At 44.9% G+C, this 19,168-nt stretch overlaps 1 protein-coding gene and 1 long non-coding RNA gene across 8 annotated transcripts in view; one reads left to right on the forward strand and one right to left on the reverse strand.

The window, feature by feature from the left end:
• Positions 1-12,895: 12,895 nt before the first annotated feature.
• On the reverse strand, positions 12,896-15,300 carry LOC114039944. The gene is made up of 3 exons (XR_003568719.1): positions 14,959-15,300; positions 13,048-13,216; positions 12,896-12,953 (listed from the first exon to the last, which is right to left on the reverse strand). It is a non-coding gene; the product is annotated as an uncharacterized LOC114039944 (long non-coding RNA).
• NDRG4 (NDRG family member 4) overlaps positions 13,547-19,168 on the forward strand; it is a 77,275-nt gene continuing 71,653 nt past the window's right edge. For 2 of the 7 annotated variants that reach the window (XM_027857874.1, XM_027857876.1), the window contains exon 1: positions 13,547-13,788. In XM_027857874.1, coding sequence (XP_027713675.1) covers positions 13,686-13,788 — 103 coding nt within the window. In that variant the 5' untranslated portion in view covers positions 13,547-13,685. Of the gene's footprint in view, positions 13,789-16,110; positions 16,504-17,365; positions 17,523-19,168 lie in introns of those variants that run through there. The other 5 variants (XM_027857875.1, XM_027857878.1, XM_027857880.1 and 2 more) reach the window with 4 other exon arrangements.

Genomic DNA, 19,168 nt, shown 5'->3' on the forward strand with positions numbered 1-19,168 from the left:
TGAGCCCCTGCCTCTCACCCCTGGGTGTCACCATCACTGGCACCCAGGAGCACAAAGGCTCAGTTTTGTTCCTGTTCTTCCCCATTGGCAGCCACATATAGGTACCATGGACAGAAGTTCAGAGTCGGCACTGCTGAATCAATGGAGTGAGCTAGAGTCTTATGACTAAATCCTGAATCACCTGGGGCCATCTCAGTCCTCTCCTCCCCCGCCCCCACACTGGGAGCCCTTCCCTCCTCCTAAGGGACAATGTCATTGCCAGCCAACATAAGAACTAAATTATGTTTGATCTGCTTCTGACTTTGCCGAGTCATCTCACAGCCTGAGTCTGGGTTGAATCCCACAGACCTTCAAGTAGCATCTTTATGGCTTATGTGCCCTAAGGGACAGAATCATCTACCTTTAATGCCAAAGGATTTGGGTTTTTATTGCTATCGATCGACCCTCAAGATAATATTGAAGATGGCCAGGGAAATAGAGGCTTGGACCCGAAACACTCTCATGTCCTCTGTCTTGCTCTCAGAATCTGATTTCTGAGACTCTCCACCAATAAAATAGCTTTGTGCTGTTGCTGAGCAGAATTTTGTTCAGGGCAGGTGACCAGTGAGGGACTGGAGATTGGAGATGGCCCAGGTGAGAGCCTGAAAATACCTAGAGAGGGCTGCATGGAGAGAAGATGGAAGAAGAATTCCCTTCCTCCCCCAAACACCTATTCCTTTCCACCTTCAAACCTAATAAAGCAGAGCAAATAGCAGGCAGCTGAGAGGAAACATGGCTTCAAATCTTGGCTCTGTTACTTATCACCTGTGTGACCTTGGGCAGTCTCTCTCGGCCCCAGTTTCCCCATCTGTAAGAGGAAAAGATTGGACCAGAAGATCTTTAGGGTCCCTTTAAATTCTAAATCTTAGGAGCCAGCACTTAAAAGAGCCTTCCCTTTTATTGTTGGAGTCACACAGATTCTTCCAGTCACTCACAGATCACAGATCACAATCTCAGTTGTGAAGCAGAGATTAGTTCATCCTTGGAAGTAGGAGTTGGTTCATTCATTCATTCATTCATTTGTTTGTTTATTTGTGTGTTTGTATTTCTCGCCTCTCCCCACCCTTGCACAGTGCCTGGTACAGGGCAGGAGCTTGGAAATGCTTATTGAACAGATAATTCCTGGATCCTCAACTCCACTTGGGTCATTAGCCCCACATATCCAATCAGGCACCAAATCTTGTCATTTTTTCCTCTACAAAGTCCCCAGCAAGCATCCCTTCTTCTTTACTCACGCAACCGACACCCTAATTATGGTCCTTTCTCTCCAGGATGATTGAAATAGCTTTATAACTGGTTTTCCTGACTCAAGTCTCTCCCCACTTCAGCCCATCCTCCACATAGCTGCCCAGCCTATCCCTCTCTCTGTGGCTTTCAGAACCTTGCCTTCTCTGCTGCTGCCTCACCCTGGAACTTCCCTTAATGCCTAGAATCTCCTTGCTCTGAAACAGTCTATTAACCTTTTGGCCTTCTCAGCTAGAATGTTCTTGCACAAGGCCCGCTGCCCTGACTCCCACTGGTGGGCTCCTCCTGGAGCCTCCATTTTGTGGAAGAGCCTCGGCTGGTCTGCCCTCCCTCTCCTCTTGGCCCTGTCCCTGACTTTCTAAACTTCAAAATCACATCCTTGCACCTTCCTCTCCCTACCTCCACTTTTTGGTTCCTTTTGATGTCTTACCTTCCCCCAGGAAGGCTTGTATCTTCAGGGCTTAGCACAGTGCCCAGTACATTGTAAGTGCTTAATAATGCTTCCTTCCTCCCTTCCTTCCTTCCTCCCTTCCTTCCTTCTTCCCTTCCTTTCTACCTTCCTTTTTTCCTTCTTCCTTCCTTCCTCCTCAGAAACATCCTACTTATGTGACCCTGGCCAAGTTCCTTAATCTCTGTCTGCCTTAGTTTCTTCAATTACAAAACAGGGATAATAATAGCACCTACCTCACTGGGTTGTTGTGAGAATCAAATGAGATATTTGTGAAGTTATTTGTGCTAGATAAATGCTGGTTGTTATTATTGTTGTTCTTTGATACACCTAATAGATGATGGCAAACATTTATACAGCTCATTAAAGTTTGCAAAGTGCTTTGCAAATATTATCTCATTTGATCCTCACAAAAACCCTGCAGGATGGGCGCTATTATATCCCCATTTAACAGTTGAGAAAACTGAGGCAGACAGAGGTTAAGTGACTTGCCCAGGGTCACACAGCTAGTAAGTGTCTGAGGCTGGATTTGAGTGAATGTCGGAGGCAGGATTTAAACTCACATCCTCCTGACTCCAGGGCCGGTGCTCTATCTACTGCACCACCTAGCTGCCTCTAATTCTTCAGTCTTAGTGCTATGGGTCCTGCCTCCAATGATACAGACTGAAAGCTTGTCCATGCCTTTTCCTCCCACTAAACTGTGAGCTCCTCCAGGGCAGGGACCATCTTTGACCTTTCTTTGTATTCCCAGTGCTTTGCACAGTGTCTGGCACATAGTAGGCATTTAATAAATGCTAGTTGACTGACAAAGCGATTCTTGTCCATGTCCTCCCATAAATCTGCCCCCAATGGAGGAGGAGAAAAATCCGTATCTAAAACATCTCAGTTTTCTTGTCATTCTAGAGGTATCAATGGAGCACAATGGTTGTCTATTTGTTTTCTGTTATTGATCAATTCATCAATAAGCTTTTATTAAGTGTTTACTGGGTGCCAGGCATTACGTGGCTATCCTTTCCTCTCACTGCATGCTCTTTCCCTTTCCTGGTTGTACATTTCTTTGGTGCTATCTATGGTACTACTTAGGTTTGCATTCCTCTGTTAGTAATCAACTACAACCCACTTGCACCCTCCATACATCTCTCCTTCACCCTCTGAGTGGCCCACAGTTTGATTCTTCAAAGACTGTGGTATTCTTATTTGCAGTCAATATACAGTCATATGCCTCTGAATGCTAGTGCCCTCCCTCTGAGATTTATCCCGTCTATAGCTTGTTTGTATGTAGTTGTTTGCACATTGTCTCCCCCATTAGACTGTAAGCTCCTCGAGCGCAGAGACTTGTGTTTTTGTCAGCATGGCGCGTGACCCATAGTAAGCACCTTGTTGATATAGCATCATTGGAAGAATAGTGGTATTTAAAAGATCGATTTTTATGGTAAGGAAAAAGCTAGGGGTCACTAAATGCACCCCATAATTTCCTAAGTGCATTCTAGGGGCTTCGGCAAGGTATACATACCAATGGACCAACTCTAGGGGTTTTTATCCAACTGCATATCATAGTCAGACCAAAAAGCATTCTTTATCCACTTGGTTTTTCCTGTGTGACTCGTCAAGCTGAACTCTTATGAGTGATTATGGATCTTATTAAGGTGGGCTGTCCAGTACTCTGGTGTTTGATCTAATCGGTCTGATGTCATCTGCCAACAGGAAAATTTGGAAGATTTTCTCATAGCCTAGCAGTTAGAGCACTGGACTTGAAGTCAGAGAGACCTGGATTCGAATTCCATCTCGGCCACTCACTAATGGGACAACCATGGGCAAACCATTGAAGCTTTCTATGCCTCAGCTTCCTCAAATATAAAATGAGAGGGCTGAACTTGAACTTGGGGTTCAACATCTTTCATTAGATCGACCTGGAATCAGGAAGACCTAAGTATAAAGTGCTTCGCAAACCTTAAAATGTTTTTAAAATGCTAGCTTTTATGATTACTATTATGTCATGAATGCTTTATTCAAGAAAAGAAGTGGCGGTCAATAAATATGGTGAATGGTGAATAACAGTGCCAAAAAAAATGAAGTTGATTATGTTTTAAGAGACAGGAAATGACCCATTAATGATGTAGAAGTTATTCCTGAATCAGTTATCTGTGCAGAGCCAGAACACTGATTTGTTTGAGCAAAGAAGCTAGAAGAAAGAATAGAAACAAACAAAAGGACATAGAGTGCCACTGAAACAACTCGCTGTTGTTGGTGTTCTCGGGCACATTCAACTCTTTGTGACCCCATTTAGGGGTTTTCTTGGCCACTGGAGACGCTGGAGAGGTTTGCCGCTCCCTTCTCCAGCTCATGTGACAGATGAGGAAACAGGTAAACAAGATTCAGTGACTTGCCCGGGGGTCACACAACTATTAAGTGTCTGAGGCCAAATTTAAACTCACGTCTTCTTGATTCCAGGCCCAGGCACTCTATCTACTGCACCACCTAACTGCCCCCTGAAACAACTTTAGCCTGACCTATTCAGAGTACTTACAGAATATAGATTAAGTAAAGGACACAAGCACGTACTAAAATAATTCCATGTAGAGGTTTAACTGATATAAGTCAATTTCCCTAGCAAAGAGACCAAAAGAGCCTAAAAAACACCAAGGTCAGTAGATATTTGATTTATTTGCCGAGCAGAGAGGTATGGTGACCAAGGATGACAACAGCTTAGAATATAAAATTGTTGGTAAAATCTTAAGAGAATAATGATGGAAGGTTATGGGAAATATCACATACCAGACTGAGAAGCAGTAAAGGAAAAAAAAATCAGCTTAAAGTAAGCCTGGTGAAAGGTCCAATTAAAAAAGAAGGGCTTTTAAGGACAAAAATGGATGACAAAAACAGAAGAATAGATAAAATCTTCCAAGACTTTTGTCATCATTTAGGACAATAAAGCCTCCACTATTGGACTCTAACATCATAGTCCTCAATGTGCTTACACACACATACACACACACACACACATATACACACACACATATACACACATGTGCAGTATTATATTATATATATTCATGTATTTGTGTATGTACAGGCTTCCTTTTTTAAAAAAATTAATCTATTCTCACCCTCCCTTTGCATTGAGTAAAATTTTAAAACCTGAAAAATAAAGCCCTCACTCCATAACTGTATAGCCCAGCAAAACAAATTCCCTCATTGGCCATGTCCACAATGATATCCTCACCTCTCTCTCTCTTTGGGAGGTAAGTGGAGTGTTTCATCTTCGTTCTTTTGGATTCATGGTTTATGATTATGCTGATTGGAGTTCTCAAGTTGTTCAAAGTTATTTTACTGTATGATTTTGTTATCATTGGATAAATTGTTCTCCTAATTCCACTCACTTCCTTCTATGTCCATTCATTAGAGGTTTCATAGTTTCCTCTGCAACTGTCCAGTTCATCATTTCTTATGGCACAATAATTGTTCATTACATCCATATAATACTACAATTTGTTTAGCCATTCTCCAACAGGACACCACTTTAATTTCCTTTTTTTTTTTAATTTAAGTTTTTGTTACATTTTAGGTTCTGAAGTGTCCTGCTCCATCCCTTCCTCCCCACCCCACACTAGAAAAGGTTACCATTAAACATAGACCTATATGTGTGTATATATATATATGTGTGTGTGTGTGTATGTGCATGTATGTATGTATGTGTGTAAAATCATATGATGCATACTTCTGTTTATCAATTCTTTCTCTAGAGGTGGATAGCATCTTCCTTTATTGGTCATTTGTAGTTGATCTGAATACTTACAATACTCAGAATAACTTAGTTGTTCACAATTATTCTTTGAATAATATAGTTGTTACTGTATACAATGTTCTCTCAGTCCTGCTCATTTCACTCTTCATTATTTCATGCAAGTCTTTCCATGATTTCCTAAAAATCAAACTGCTTTGTCATTTCTTACAGCACAATACTATTCCATCATAATCATATACCACAACTTGTCTAGCCTTTCCCCAGACATCCTTTTTATTTCCAATATCTTGCTACTACAAAAAGAGCTAGTATAAATATTTTCGTACATATAGAACCTTTCCCTCTTTCTTTGATTTCTTTAGGGGCATAGGCCTTGTAATGGCACATCTGAGTCAAAAGCTATATATTCACATTCAGTAACTTTGGGGGCACTATTCTAAATTGTTCCCCCTAATAGCTGAATGAAATCCCAGCTGCACCAACAGTATCTTGATGTACCTGTTTTCCTACAGCCCTGCCAACATTTGTCATTTTCCTTTTGGATCGTTGTTGCAAGTCTAATAAGTGTGAAGTAGAACTTCAGTGTCACTTTAATCTGCATTTCTGCAATGATTAATGATTCAGAGCATTTTTTCACGTGATTATTGATAGTATTGATTTCATCTTTTGAAAATTGCCTACTCATATCCTTTGACCACTTTTCTATTGGGGAATGAAGGAAGACAGACAGACAGACAGACAGATAGATAGATAGATAGATAGATAGATATACACATATGTGTGTGTGTGTGTGTATATATGTATATGTATCTATATATCTATATATGGGGCAACTGAGTGGCATGCAGTAGATAGAATGCCAGGCCTGGAGTCAGGAAGACTCATCTTCCTGAGTTCAAATCTAGCCTTAGATATTTACTAGTTATGTGACCCTAGGCAAGTCACTTAACCCTGTTTGCCTCAGTTTCCTCATCTATAAAATGAGCTAAAGAAGGAAATGGTAAATCAATCCATTATCTTTGCCAAGAAAACCCCAAATGGGATCACAAAGAGTTGGACATCATTGAAACAACCGAACAACAACAAGATACACATACATGCACACACACATTTATATTCTGTATATATTCAAGATACATACATATATAGTAATATTTTGAATAAAAAAAGGCCCATCTTTTTGATACCAATACTTTGTCAGTGTTGTTGTCTAACTGTGAATCATGGAATCCCACAAGGCCTGCAGAAAGGAAAATAAGTCTCACATGGAGGGTGATGGAATGGCTCCTGGTCGATGTGAGAGCGCACTGCCACATAAAAAATTAGGGAACTCCGAAGAAGAATGGAAGTGAGGGATATCATCACAGATTGGCTACATAGCAAGAGCCAGGACTTATGGGCACTCTATGTGCTCCATTCACATCTTTGAGATCTCAAGGGACAGTGAAGAAGTCCCCAGAACACTGGGTGGGTTCTCTGTAGGAGACTCATGGGAGGACATGGATAAGAGCCAGACATGGGAAGGGTGGGATCTACACCATCGGAAGGCACATCCACAACCACGAAATGCTAGATTCACTTGAGACCTTTGTTGTCTGATCCCTAGCTAGTACCACACAGCCAAAGTTCTAAAAACACTCAGGTCCTGGGCCCTGAGTTACTGCTTTACTCTTAATCCTTTCCTGGGCCTGAGTTAGATGCCGATGGGAATGTATTAACTCGGGAGACCTAATCTGCAAAATGGCAGCCTGTGATCTCTCCCCATTCAGGCATTTGAAAAGGCTCTCCGCCAAATCATTTGGAGTACAACAGGAAGAGCACAGCAGATTCCGGGAATTACTAAAAGGGAGATCAAGTGTGGTCAAAGAACAGATTGTCTCCCCACCAGGGCAATTCCTTGAGAGACTGTAAAGAACCCTGGGGTTGATGAGTGTCTCTTAAAGAGAACAGGCTCATCGTGTACCCAGAGTAATCTATAGATGGAATGGAGCAGCCTGATAAAAGAATGAACTTGCCGTACACTTAGCTGAAGTCCAGGGAGCCCACCCTTCCTGCCGGTCCCCCAGCGCACTCACAGCCAGAGACCAACCCTGCGGGGGGAGACGATGAAGGGACTTCCCAGACAGTGTCATTTTGTACACACTGACTCAGGGAATGGGGTTAGCTTAGGTAAAAGCAGAGAGCATATCTGGAGCTGTGGGCTTTCTTGGAACATTAAGGTGTTCGAAATAAGGAATGTTCTCCATGGGGCCCAAGTCATTCCTTCCTAGTCAAATAGGTGACTATGGGAGAGAATGAATGATACATTGGCTTTTTCATCCCAAATTTTCTTCGATGGAGAGAGAATCTCAGAATCAGAGACCTAGAACTGGAGGGATGCTAGAGGTCATCTGGTCTGACCCCATCCTTTTACATGTGAGGAAACTCACCTGACTTGCCCAAAGTCACATAGTTAATAAGGCACAGGCAAGATTCGAATCCAGTTCTTTTGATTCCAGACCCAACACACTTTCCACTGGCTGTGCTGCCAAGTAGCCTGTCTGACTAGTTCAATTCTCTTCCTTTAGGAGCAGGTAACAACAGGGCATGTGGCTGATTGAACCAGGCCACGGGGACTGGGGCACATGTGGGATGGATATCTGTGGTTGTTTGTCTTTCATTCTCAAAGAGAACCATGACATCAGGGAGGTGATGCCATGATATACAAGTGAATCGGATTTAAGTGAGGGAGGGCTGTGCAAAGTCACCAGCCTCACTTTCTTCTCTGGAGCCATCTGGGTGCAGTAGCACGATATATCTAGAGAAGTCTAGAATGCCCCTCTTCCAAGGGAAGCTGTAGTTTCGGTCTTTGTGGAAGTAAAAGGATAATCATGACTCGGTGAACACTCCCTATCTTCCATGCTTATAGCAGTAGCTGAGAGTGTCAGGGATGAGAATCAAAGGATTGTTGGGGTGACAGCTTTCTCCACATGCTTGTCGGAGGGGAAAAGTGGAGGGAGATATCCAGGGATGTGCTGAAGCCAGCTCTAAGTGGCTTCCAGAGTGGATTGTTAAATTTTTAATGTGAGCATTTACACCTCAGAAATTGGCTATTGCTACAAATCAGGGCTTAATTTACTGTTTTGATTGTCTAGACTTAAGACAGTGTTAATAATGCAAATTAAACTTAAAAGTCTTACACTCCCTACCTCTTGTTAAACATTTACCAGTATGCTTCACTTATTGCTCTATAAACATTGCTTAAGCTCATCCAGAGTCAATAGTCAATAAACATTGATTAAGCATTAAACATGTGCTAAGTACTGAAGAAACACCCAAAAAGGAAAGACAGTGTCTGTCCTCAAGGAGTTTACAACCTAGGGGCAGTTAGATGGTGCAGTGGAAAGAGCACCGGCCCTGAAGTCAAGAGGACCTGAGTTCAAATCCAGTCTTGGACCAAACACTTGACACTTACTAGCTGTGTGACCCTAGGTAAGTCACTTAACCCTAATTGCCTAAAAATGAAAAAAAATTTTAAAAAAAAGGAGTTTACAATCTTATGAATATGGTAGAAAGCAACTCACAAAAGAAGGTCAAAAAGTGGGGGGAGGGGAGGGTCCAAAATGAGTGAAGCCAGGTGGGAAATGAGATGTTAGTCCTATTCTCTTTAAATGGAGAAGTTCATAGCTCCACCCTCCAGTCAGAGAGGCAGAGGGTATTGACAGTTGATTGGATCTTGCAAGATGGGAGATTTCCCAATGATAAGTTTACTGGGGCCATGATGGAGAAGGCAGAGAAATCCAAAATGAGGAACAGAAGTAGAGTAGAAGGCTCAGAGAATTAAATCATCACTAGATCGGAGGCCTGGCAACTGGAGGCTAATAGTAGTAACAACAGGTATTTATACGGTGGGCAGGTAGGTGGCACAGCGGATAGAGCTCTAGGCCTGGAATCAGGAATACCTGAGTGCAAATCTGGCCTCAGACACTCACTAGCAGCAATAAAAGACATATTCATTATCTCATTTGAGCCTAATAACATTCCTGGGGATGTCTTCTATTCTGCATTCAAAATACTAGCCTTCTCTCTCTCTCTCTCTCTCTCTCCCCCCCTCTCTCTCCCCCCCCCCTCTTTATCTCTTTTCTATTCAGTAGTAACCAGGTGGGGCTACATAAAGAACAACTTTCTAACAGTTAGTCTGCCCTAGAATGGAAAAGGTTAACACAAATTTCATTCCATCTCTTCGCTGCCCACCCCATCACCATCCCCATCACTTTATCTTCAGGTTGAGGCTGGACAGCCATTTACCAAAGATATTGTGGAAGACTTTCATGCCTTGGGTTGGGATTGGTCCAGACCTCTGGGTTCCCTTCTAACCCTAAGAATCTATGAGTATTGTTTAATATATTTCATGATATTGAACTATAGACAAGACACTAATGATAGCCACAGCTGAGATTTGATGCCCACTGTGATCTCCAATGCTCTCTCATGATAATAATGATAAAAAAACTAGCATTTATATAGCACTTTAAAGTTTGCAAAGCATTTTATAAATGTGATCTCATTTTATCCTCACAATACCCCTGTGAAATAGGTGCTTTTATTATCCCATTTAATAGGTAAGGAAACTGAGCCTGAGAGAGATTACATGATTTGCTCAGAGTCACAAAACTGGTTAAGTATCTGAGGCAGGATTTGAATTCAGGTCTTTCTGATTCTAAGTCTAGCACTCCATTTGCTGTGCCACAAAGTTGAGTACGATTGTCAGTGCCATAGGTCATAGGGGTAGGCAGTGGCATGGAGAGGGAGCGAATGGACCATTCAAACAGTGATGGCTACACTTTCTTTTTATCTGTTCCCCTCCCATCTCCCTGGGAAATAGTGTGGAGACATGACAAAGTCTTATTTACAAAACCCTTTTCACCAGGAAAAGACATAGAATTATCTCCATTTTACAGGCATAAAAACCAAGGCAGAGGAGTCAACCAATGAGCTCAAATTCCTGAAATAAGCTGAAGATCTGGCAGTATGGCTACTGACTCCCACGGTAAAGTGTTTCATGCCCTGTATGAAGTTATTTCTTTGTCTTTGTTTTTTTTTTAACGTATGGCTCCATGTCTAAAATATGATCATCCTGAGCATGGTGGAAAGAACGCTAGACTGGGAGGTAAGGAGATGTGTGATCTTGGGCAATCCCCCTTTCTGGGCCTCAGTTTCCTCCTTTGTAAAATGAGAAATGGGCTACATGACTCCTAAGTTCCCAGCCAGCTCTGACATTTGATGGGTACATTCTCTGTGTCTTTTCCCATGGTCTCCAAGGGATCTCCCCCTGAAAAAGCACAGCCTGACCTCCTGGAAGACACTCACTGCTTAGTCATGATGATGGAGGAGGGGAGGCTTGTCAATCACACTGAGAATGACACACAAAAGGGCTGAAACTGGTGCACAGATGATGCAGGGATGGTTCAAGCAGATGGCTTTGTCACAACTGCGCCTGTACACAGTGATTTGTTTCCATTCTCTGGAACTGGGGGAGGGGAAGAATAAGAGTTTGGGAGAGGGGAGCAGTTAAGAGTCACTGAGGCCAGAATGTTGGTGGCAAAGGGGTTGGGGAAGGTCAAGGCCTTGAATGGAGCAGCAAAAGGTTCAGGGAAAGGAGGATTCAGAGGAGACAGGCAAGGTGATCTGGTGTCAGGCATTCCTGGGTTCAGATCCCACCTCCAACACTTATTAGCTGTGTGACCCTAGGCAAATCACTTAACTTTGCCGAGCCTCAGTTTCCCCATCTGTAAAATGAGGGGTTCCAGGTCTATGACACTGTGATAGGAAGAGACCTAAAAAGGCATAAGAACCATCTTCCTGCCTTCATGCACTTCCAACGTGAGACGTGATCTTATTTTGAAAGACCTTCAAGAAAGGTGTGGTATAGGATATGACATTGTGCTAGCTTCCAAGTGTTCTTTAAGTTTCCATAACTCTTGAATGAGGATGTTGGACCAGATGTGCTTGAAGATCCCTATATAATGCTAAATCTTTGATTCTGCATCTTAAAAGGGGAGGCGCAGAGAGGGGGCAATTCCTTTAACTGGGACAGAAAAGGAGTGAGAGTCTGCCCTTATCAGGAAGAAAAGGACTAGCTATTGTCATGAGAGGAGAGGTTTTATACATTGCAAAACTGAAGGAGGCCCACAAAATTTGGTCAAACATAAGCTAGGAGCAGAAGAGGCTGATCCCAATTGAGCCAAAGACCTAGAAATAGCAATGAAAACAACAGTCTTTTACTGTTCCAGGTTCTTGTCTGACACACAGATAGATGGATAGATAGACAGGTAAACAGACACAGAGAAAGACAAAGAGATAGCTAGTTTGACAGAAAGACAGAGACAGAAAGGCAAACAGATAGATAGAAAGACTGATAGACACACAGACAGACACACAGACTGAGTCAGAAAGAGAAATAGACAGAAAGACAGGTAGATGGACGGAGAAACAGAAAGACAGAGACAGACAGATGGATGGGTAGACAGACGGTTGGATGACTAGACAGACAGAAAGATAGATGTATGGGTAGACAGAAACAGAAAGACAGATACAGGGATAGATGGATAGACAGACATATACAGATAGACAAACAAGCAGACAGACAGACAAAAAGACAGAGTTGAATGGATAGACAGATAGAAAGATAGACACGTATGGGTAGACAGACAGAAACAGAAAGACAGATAGATGGAGAGAGATAGAAAGACAGAAAAATAAATAGACAAATCTAGACAGACGGATAGACTGATATGCACAAGCAGTCAGACAGAAAGATGACATAAAGAGAGAGATAGATGATGAGAGAGACAGAGAGAAAGAGAGACAGAGATCATATACTAAGCACTTACCATGTGCCAGACACAGGGCTAAGCATTGGGGATACAAATGCAAGCCAGTCATTCTTTGCTCTCAGGGAACTTATATCCTAAAGAAGGAAGACGGGAAGTGTTGGAAAATGGTTGAAGGGAGCTAGAAGTTTTCAGGGGTGAGTGCAAAGCAGGAAGGATGAGAACAGAAGGCCCAGCATGGAGACAGCTGGTTTGACTAGCTCAGATGATCAATACCTAGAGAGCGCTAAGGACACAAGTTCTATCCCCTGAAAGATTCTGACTCTTCCGAAGCCATACGTTCACTTGACTGCACTCCTGACATTGGAAAGTTAGGTGGTACAGTGGATGGACCACTAGTTCTGGAGTCAGGAAGACCTGAATTCTAATCCTGCTTCAGTCACTTACTAGCTGGGTGACCCTGGGCAAGTCACCAACATCTCTCAACCTGTCTTCTTCTCTGCAAAATAAAGGAGTTGGATTTGACGGCCCCTAAGGTCCCTTCTAGTTCTAAATTTATGATCCCATGATGAGTTGAGTGGGGAGGAGTGAAATGACTTACCCAAATCTGACAATGGGTCGACATTGCATCACTACATTGATTCTGCAGTCTTTTATTTTTCACCTGGATAAACAAAAGGCAGAAGCTTCATAGGTACTATTGGCTAATATTTTCATCAAAAAGATGTGTAGTTCCTTTATACTGGCAGGATACTTACCGCTTCCGTCTTTTCCCCTTCTAATCCAAACTTGAGAAAGTTGTCTACGCTAGGTGCTTACACTTCTCACTTGCTTCTAAACTCTCTTCAAACTGGCCTGTGATCTCAGATTCTTAAAATTTTTGAGTTATAGAGTCCTTTGGTAGTGCAGGGAAATTTTTTTAAATGCCTACAATAAAACACATAGGATTAAAAAGGAAACCGATTAAACTGAAATAGTCATCAATGTATTAAGAAATAATAAAAACAAGTTCACGGGCTGGAGGTTGAGAACCCCAGAACCTGAGCATCCGTGAGGCCCTGTCCAGCTCCAAAATTGGCCAGCTTCCTCCGCTTCATTTTACAGTTTAAGAAATAGAGGCAAGTGACCTCCAGACATCACCCTTGTGAAGGACAAGCAGCAACAGCAATCAGAAGCCAGGATAGGCTGAGACTTCTGGGGCCCGTCAGTGAGTGCTAGCCAACAGCTTGGCCTTCTGACTAGGGCTGTTTTTCGTTTGCTGTTACTTGCCAGTGAAAACAAAACAAAACCTGCCCAAAGGATCTACTCCTCCACCGCCTTATATTCCAAAGGAGGACATCCCGGACAACAGAAGAAAAGTCATTAACTTGGACTATTGGAAAGACACCGATTAACAATGGCTTTCTTCCTGCCCAGGGCACTACTACCTACTGAAGCCTCAAGAGTGGGAGACAGTCCAGGTCAGCCAATGGCATTACCAAGCGACCTCCTTGACTGGGGTGAGTTATTCCAAGTCCAACTATTCCACTGTACCATAAAGCTCCTTGGCAGTATTCTAGGAGATTTCTTTAAAGCTCCACCTTTGCAGATTGAAGCATACATTTTTACACTTTATTTTTCTTGTTTGTGTGAGCGTGTGTTTTCTTTTGCAACATGGCTGATGTGGAAATATGTTTTGCATGACTTCACATGTATAACTGATATCAAGTTGCTTGCCTTCTCAAGGAGGAGGAAGAAAGAGAATTTGGGACTTAAAAAATTTAAATAGTATTTTATTCTTTTCCAATTACATGTAAAGGAAGTTTTTAACACTCACCTTTATAAGATTTTGAGTTCCAAACTTTTTTCCTCCCTACCTCCCCAAGATGACAAGCATCTGATATAGGTTATACATGTACAATCATATTAAACATATTTCCACATTAGTCATGTGGTGCAAGAAGAATCAAAACAAAAGGGAAAAACCAAGAGAAAGAAAAAAAACAAAACAAAAAAAGTGAAAATAGTATGCTTTGATCTGCATTCAGACTTTATTATTCTTTCTCTGGATGTGAATAATATTTTCCATCATGGGACTCAAAAATTTTTTAAATAAATGTTAAATTTTTTGCATGTAATTAATTGGAAAGTATTTAATGAAATATATACATATATACATATGTGTATATGTATATATGTATATATTTTTAAAATTCCACCTTTGAAACCTGCAATTTGGGGGATATCCCAGAGGTCCTTGGTGCAAATTTATAACATTCTTCCCAAACCTGTGAGGAGTGGATGAATGAGCCCAGCCTGCTAGATTATAGGAAAGCAAACAAAGCCGGATTCTTCATCTCACAGACACACACTCATACACAAACTTTATTAGTGTTATTCTTCTTCCTTGGAAAACAATTCAGCACAGCAGGCTCTCTAGTGAGCCTGAAGGAAGTGTGACCTTGCCAATGATGTTTATACAGTACCATAATAAGGATTTTAAAAAGATAAATAAAAGCATGAAATTGCCCAAAGTCCCAACCTTAGTAGAGACTCAAATACATAATGAACCTGAAGTGGTTTTTTGCCAGGATGTTAAATAGTCCCATTAATGACTGGGAAATACTGGGGAGTCTGAAGACTGTGGAAAGAGCTTCTGAATAGAACCCGGGCGTGGGCTAAGAACCTACCTTTCTTGGCCCTCAAGTGGTGTTATTTTTAATGAGAACACCTGATAAATAAACTGGCAGCATGGCATGTTTGTTGTGACATGTGAGGGTTGAGCTGATTTCAGGCGGGGAGCGGCGGATAGTGGGATCTTGGCATTAACTTCACTGTCGTTTGGCCAGACAGAGAAATAAACTTCACCGAGGGCCGGGAGCCCGGACGCTGATGGGAAAGCCAGGCCCTGGAAACAAAGACAGCTGTGTTCATCTTGCCCAGAGTTAGCAGAAGGCAGATGGGCGGCCACTCCAGGGAGCTCAGGAGTTAGACCTTCTGCGTGCGGGAGCTGCCTTTCATTTAGGACGACTCCCTGAATGGCTTTACCGATTTCCCTCTTTCTCCAAATCACAAGAACATCCGTTCTCTGGACGGGACTTTTCCCAGGCTTTTAGACAAGGACTGAGTGACACTCGGAAACAGGGTGAGGTCAGGGTAAAAGTGATGGTGTGTGAGTGTTTTTCCCCCAGATCATATCTCTATTAAACGACTCCGAGGCCTTGAAACAGCCCCCAGCCCCACCCCTAAGGAGGGTCTTTGGGGATGAGGACACCCCTGAAGGATCCTCTCATCCCCGGAAGAAATAAATCACTGAGGAAAACCCTAATGGCCTGAAACAAAGGCTGAATGGACGTGGGTCCCCTCTGGGACCCCATCTCTCGCTCCCACCCCTACTCCCTGCTTCCTTTTTTTAGGACTTTCCACCCGGCAGGCTACTCCACAGAAAGGAGAAGAGCGGGGCAGGGCAGGATCTGGGGGGTGGGTCCTAGTCTCTAACCATCCAGTAAGACTCATCCACCCCCGCCCACCCTGGGCTTCTAAACAAAGACAGCAGGCGTGGGCGTCCCTCCAGAGGCTATCCGACTGCACCCGCGGGCGGCTCCCCCGGGATCAGAAGGGCGGGCCAGGCTGGGTCAGGGAACAGACTCAGCCCCGAAACGCCCCGATCCGGGACGAGGAAGGGAGACGAGACCCCTCCCCTTGCCGTGTCTAAAGGCAAATATCCCAGCAGTCCCCAGCTCGGGGAGGAGTATGGCCAGGAGGGGAGGGGAATGAAAAAGGGGTGGGAAGGGGGGGGGGTCTCGGATTTGGGTTCCTGTGACCCAGGGTTGCCCCGCTGGCGGCCGCATTTGATTAGTCCGTAGCCCGGGGAGCCTCCTTCTCCCCTGCCCCCTCCCCACCCTGACGCAGTGGTGCAGCCCCCATTTAAACCGGCCACGTAGCCGCCTCTCTCCCCCAGGCCCCAAGCCTTCTCCGAGCCCGCCTAGCACCGGAGGAGACTCCTGAAGCCCCTGACAGCCCCAGGGACGTCCAGACCAGACCCAGCCCCTGCGTCCTCCACCCCCCGCGGTCAGCTGCGGCCCCCGAACACACCTGGATTGCTCCACCCTCGTTCGTAACCCTAGGGAAGAAAGGGAGCCTCCGAGAGCGGGGACCAGGGGGCTTCCCTAGTGGGCTGGCACCTGCGAGGAGGAGGAGGAGGGCGGCGGCGGCGGCTAAGGGGCAGTGAGCGGGTAAGTCTGTGGCTGTCCCCTCTTCCCCCAGAATCCCCACTCGGACACCCCTGTTTTCTCCTCCTCTCCTAAGGAAACTCGGCTCCCGGCAGTGAATCCCTCCCCTTCGTCTTAGACCTCGGGAGGAGATGCCCAGCCCTGCCTCGCCCTCCGCGATCTCCCTCCAGCGGCCCCGTATGTTAGCGCCGCCCAGCCAGTAGGCTGGGAGCTTTCCCGCCGCCGCGCATTTGACTCGTCTTGTCAGCCTGAGGGCTCTAGCCCCTCACCCCGACCCCGCGCGCCCACCCGAGCCAGCCCGACGAGGCTAGCATCTCCTTAGCTCTCTCTTTAGCTCGCCCTTCTCCCCCAGCCCCGCGCCGCACCCCTCCCCTGCTATTGTTCTTCTGGAGAGAAGGCACCCATCTGGTTTGGGGGCGGTGGCGACGGGGGCGGGGTGGGGCCGGCGCTAGCTCGGGTTTGCCGGGTGACATTGTGCGGACGCCACGCGCGGCTGCTCCTCGGGTGCGAACGCCAGGGACAGGACGCTCAAGAGAAGTCTCCTCCTTTGTTTCGGGTGGGGAGGGTGCGGGGGTTGATTTCCTGGGCTGCAGCTGAGGTTGCTTAGTCTTCAACCCCACCCCCCTCCCCCTAGTTCACCCGATCTACGGGGCCAGGTTACAGACGCCTTTTGTGGGTTCGCATTCTTGCGATTGGCGGATTCTTTTTGGAAAACCCCCGAGGCGGCTACTTATCTGCATTGACTAGTCAGGCAGCCAGCTTCACTCTCTCCTCGCTCGCGGCGCTCCCGGGTTGTGCCTGCCGCCTCGCCTCGGGCTGGGCACCGCTGGGCATCCCTGGGCACTGCTGCTCGCTCCCTCCTTCCTCGCTGCCAGGCTGCCCGAGGCGTCTCTCTCTCTCTCTGTCTCCCGAGACACCGCTGGCTTTCCTCTGTAGCTTTGCTCCTGACGCTCTTGGGCACCTGTTGTGGTCAGGGAAAGCAGAGATGAAGGTCCTGGGACATAAGATAGAGTTGTTAACAGGTAAATGTTATAGTTCGGACCGTGTGTGTGAGTGTGTGTGTGTGTATATGTGTGTGCGCGCACTCAATTTCTTATTGACCCTAACTGTGGTCTCTTTCAGGGGTTGGGAAAGGTTGGTAATTACTTTCCCATAGAACTTGCTAGTTTCACTCAGTCCGGCGCTAGCCAAGGTTGGCTCCATGGCCAGACAAGCCCTGTCCTAGGTGCCGGCTGGCCCTTAGTGTCTAAAGGCTAGTGTGCTTTTTTGGGGGGGTGGGGAGGCCGGTAGGGGATGTGTTATATTTGCGCTAAGGTTGGGGGCGGTGAGGCGGAGGATAGATTGGGGAAATGAAGGCTGGTAACTAGCAGAAAGGTCATTCACTGACAGCAATTATATTGAGGAGTTGGTGAGGCAGATTAACTCTGTAGACCCAGAGGACTTGACTTTTTCCAGCTTTCCTTCATCCTCCCTTTTGTATTTATTTAAATTCAATTCAAACGTTAAGCGGCTGCTACAAGAGAACTTGGACACAAAAGTGAAAAATGAAATAGTCTATACCCTGAGGAACCCGACGTTCCAGCATGTGTGCACATAAAAATAACGATGATAATAATAATAATAATAATAAACAATACTAACTAGCATTTTATGTCACTTAAAATATTCTACATTTGTCATCTTATATGATGCTCACAAAATCCCTGGCAGATAGTATTATCCCCACTTTACCTATGAGGAAACTGGCACAGAGAAATTAAGTGATTAGCCCAGGATCCCATAGTTAAGTCAGTGTCTGAGGCAGGATTTGAATTTAGCTCCTCCTGACTCCTCAGCCAACATGTCACCAAGATGAATAACACCCTCATCTGGTCCCTGGCTAGTCAGATCCTTGAAAACCAAGGGTCCAATGTCTCTGACACTCGGGTTACTGCTAGGATCCTGTACAGGTACATTACCTGTCCCCTCCCTTCCCCTAGAGGCTTCTGGGTTCTGAGCCCTTTCCATAGGTGGCCTTTATCTAGTGCTTTAAAGTTTTGCAAACGACTCTACAAATATTATTCTGAGCACTATCTTTCTCAGGCAAAAAGTTTCTTCCTGAGTAACTGAATCTGAATAACTCTTAGGGAAACAGGATTTGGCTGGCCATGGGAGACAGTGACTTGGTGGGCACCACTAATGATGGAGTTGTTAGGCCCTGGTAATTGAGGACTTCTACACACCACCCCCCAGGAGCCCTCTGGTTCCCCCCCCCCAGATACACACACAAGTATGCCCCCAGCCCAAGATTACAAACTCAAGAACCAAGTGACTGGGCTGGAGAAATCCAGACAAAAACCTTCAGAACATTTAGCAGCTCTAGGGTTTTTGATCACTGATGCTAACTAGTCCTCCCATGAGGGCAGAAATAGTAAAGACACCTGTGCCCTTTTCCCTCTTCTCCTTCCCCTCCTCCCTCCAAGGAAGGATTCTTTGGTTATTGAAATTAAAGGGAGTATAAACAAGCAAGTTATAAGAATTGGGGAGAGAGGAGACAGAGGTGAACACTGACAGCCCTGGCAATGTCTGTTCCCTTTTCCCTAGGCTGACCTAGGGAAGATCTCTCTGGCAGAGAGAAACCTACACACACACACACACACACACACACACACACACACACACACACACA

The sequence above is a fragment of the Vombatus ursinus genome, unplaced genomic scaffold (genome assembly GCF_900497805.2).
Source record: "Vombatus ursinus unplaced genomic scaffold, bare-nosed wombat genome assembly UNPS02012515.1, whole genome shotgun sequence".
Classification (NCBI taxonomy): domain Eukaryota; kingdom Metazoa; phylum Chordata; class Mammalia; order Diprotodontia; family Vombatidae; genus Vombatus; species Vombatus ursinus.